Source organism: Crocodylus porosus, unplaced genomic scaffold (genome assembly GCF_001723895.1).
Source record: "Crocodylus porosus isolate Cpor-Errol unplaced genomic scaffold, CroPor_comp1, whole genome shotgun sequence".
Lineage (NCBI taxonomy): Eukaryota > Metazoa > Chordata > Crocodylia > Crocodylidae > Crocodylus > Crocodylus porosus.
The window spans coordinates 37,500,867-37,501,395 of record NW_017728907.1 but is presented as its reverse complement, the minus strand read 5'-3'; the positions used below and the strand labels follow the sequence as shown (position 1 = coordinate 37,501,395).

At 72.2% G+C, this 529-nt stretch overlaps 1 protein-coding gene across 2 annotated transcripts in view; it reads right to left on the bottom strand.

The window, feature by feature from the left end:
• Nucleotides 1-181, bottom strand: part of COL24A1 (collagen type XXIV alpha 1 chain) — a 271,129-nt gene extending 270,948 nt beyond the window's left edge. For both annotated transcript variants that reach the window (XM_019531158.1, XM_019531159.1), the window contains exon 1: nt 2-181. In XM_019531158.1, the coding sequence (XP_019386703.1) occupies nt 2-57 (56 nt within the window). In that variant the 5' untranslated portion in view covers nt 58-181. The remainder of the gene's footprint in view (nt 1) is intronic.
• Between the last annotated feature and the right edge of the window lie 348 nt (nt 182-529).

Genomic DNA, 529 nt, shown 5'->3' with positions numbered 1-529 from the left:
CGCGCGGGCGGCGGGGGGGAGGCGCCCACGCCGGGTCCTCTGTGCCCCCAACTGCATTTGTCTGCATCTGTCCGGGCAGCGAAGATCGAGGCGAAACCAGAAGCCGGCTCCGCAGCCGCGCGGTCAGGTGCTGTCCATGCAGCCGCCGCCGGGCCGAGCGCCGCCCCCGCCGGCACGGGACGCGGGGCTCACGTGCGGGCGGGGCCGAGGCGGGTGCGGGGCCGGCGCTCCGCGGGGAAAGCCGCCTGCCTCTGGCTCGGCGGTGGCGGAGCCGGCCAACCCCAGGCAAATCCTCCCCGCCAGGGTCGGTGTTAAATTTCGCCGCTCACTGACTTGCGATTACATCATCAAACACGTCCCCCGCGCCCGCCCCGGCACAGCGCCGCGCTCCCTGCCCGGGGCCGCCCGGCCCTCTCCTCGCCGCACCGGTGTAAGTCAGTGAGGTCCCAGGTCTGGACAGTCCCGGACTCGGGGTTGGGCCCCCCAAAGACCCCTGAGATTTTCCAAACTGGGAAAACATTGGTCCGGG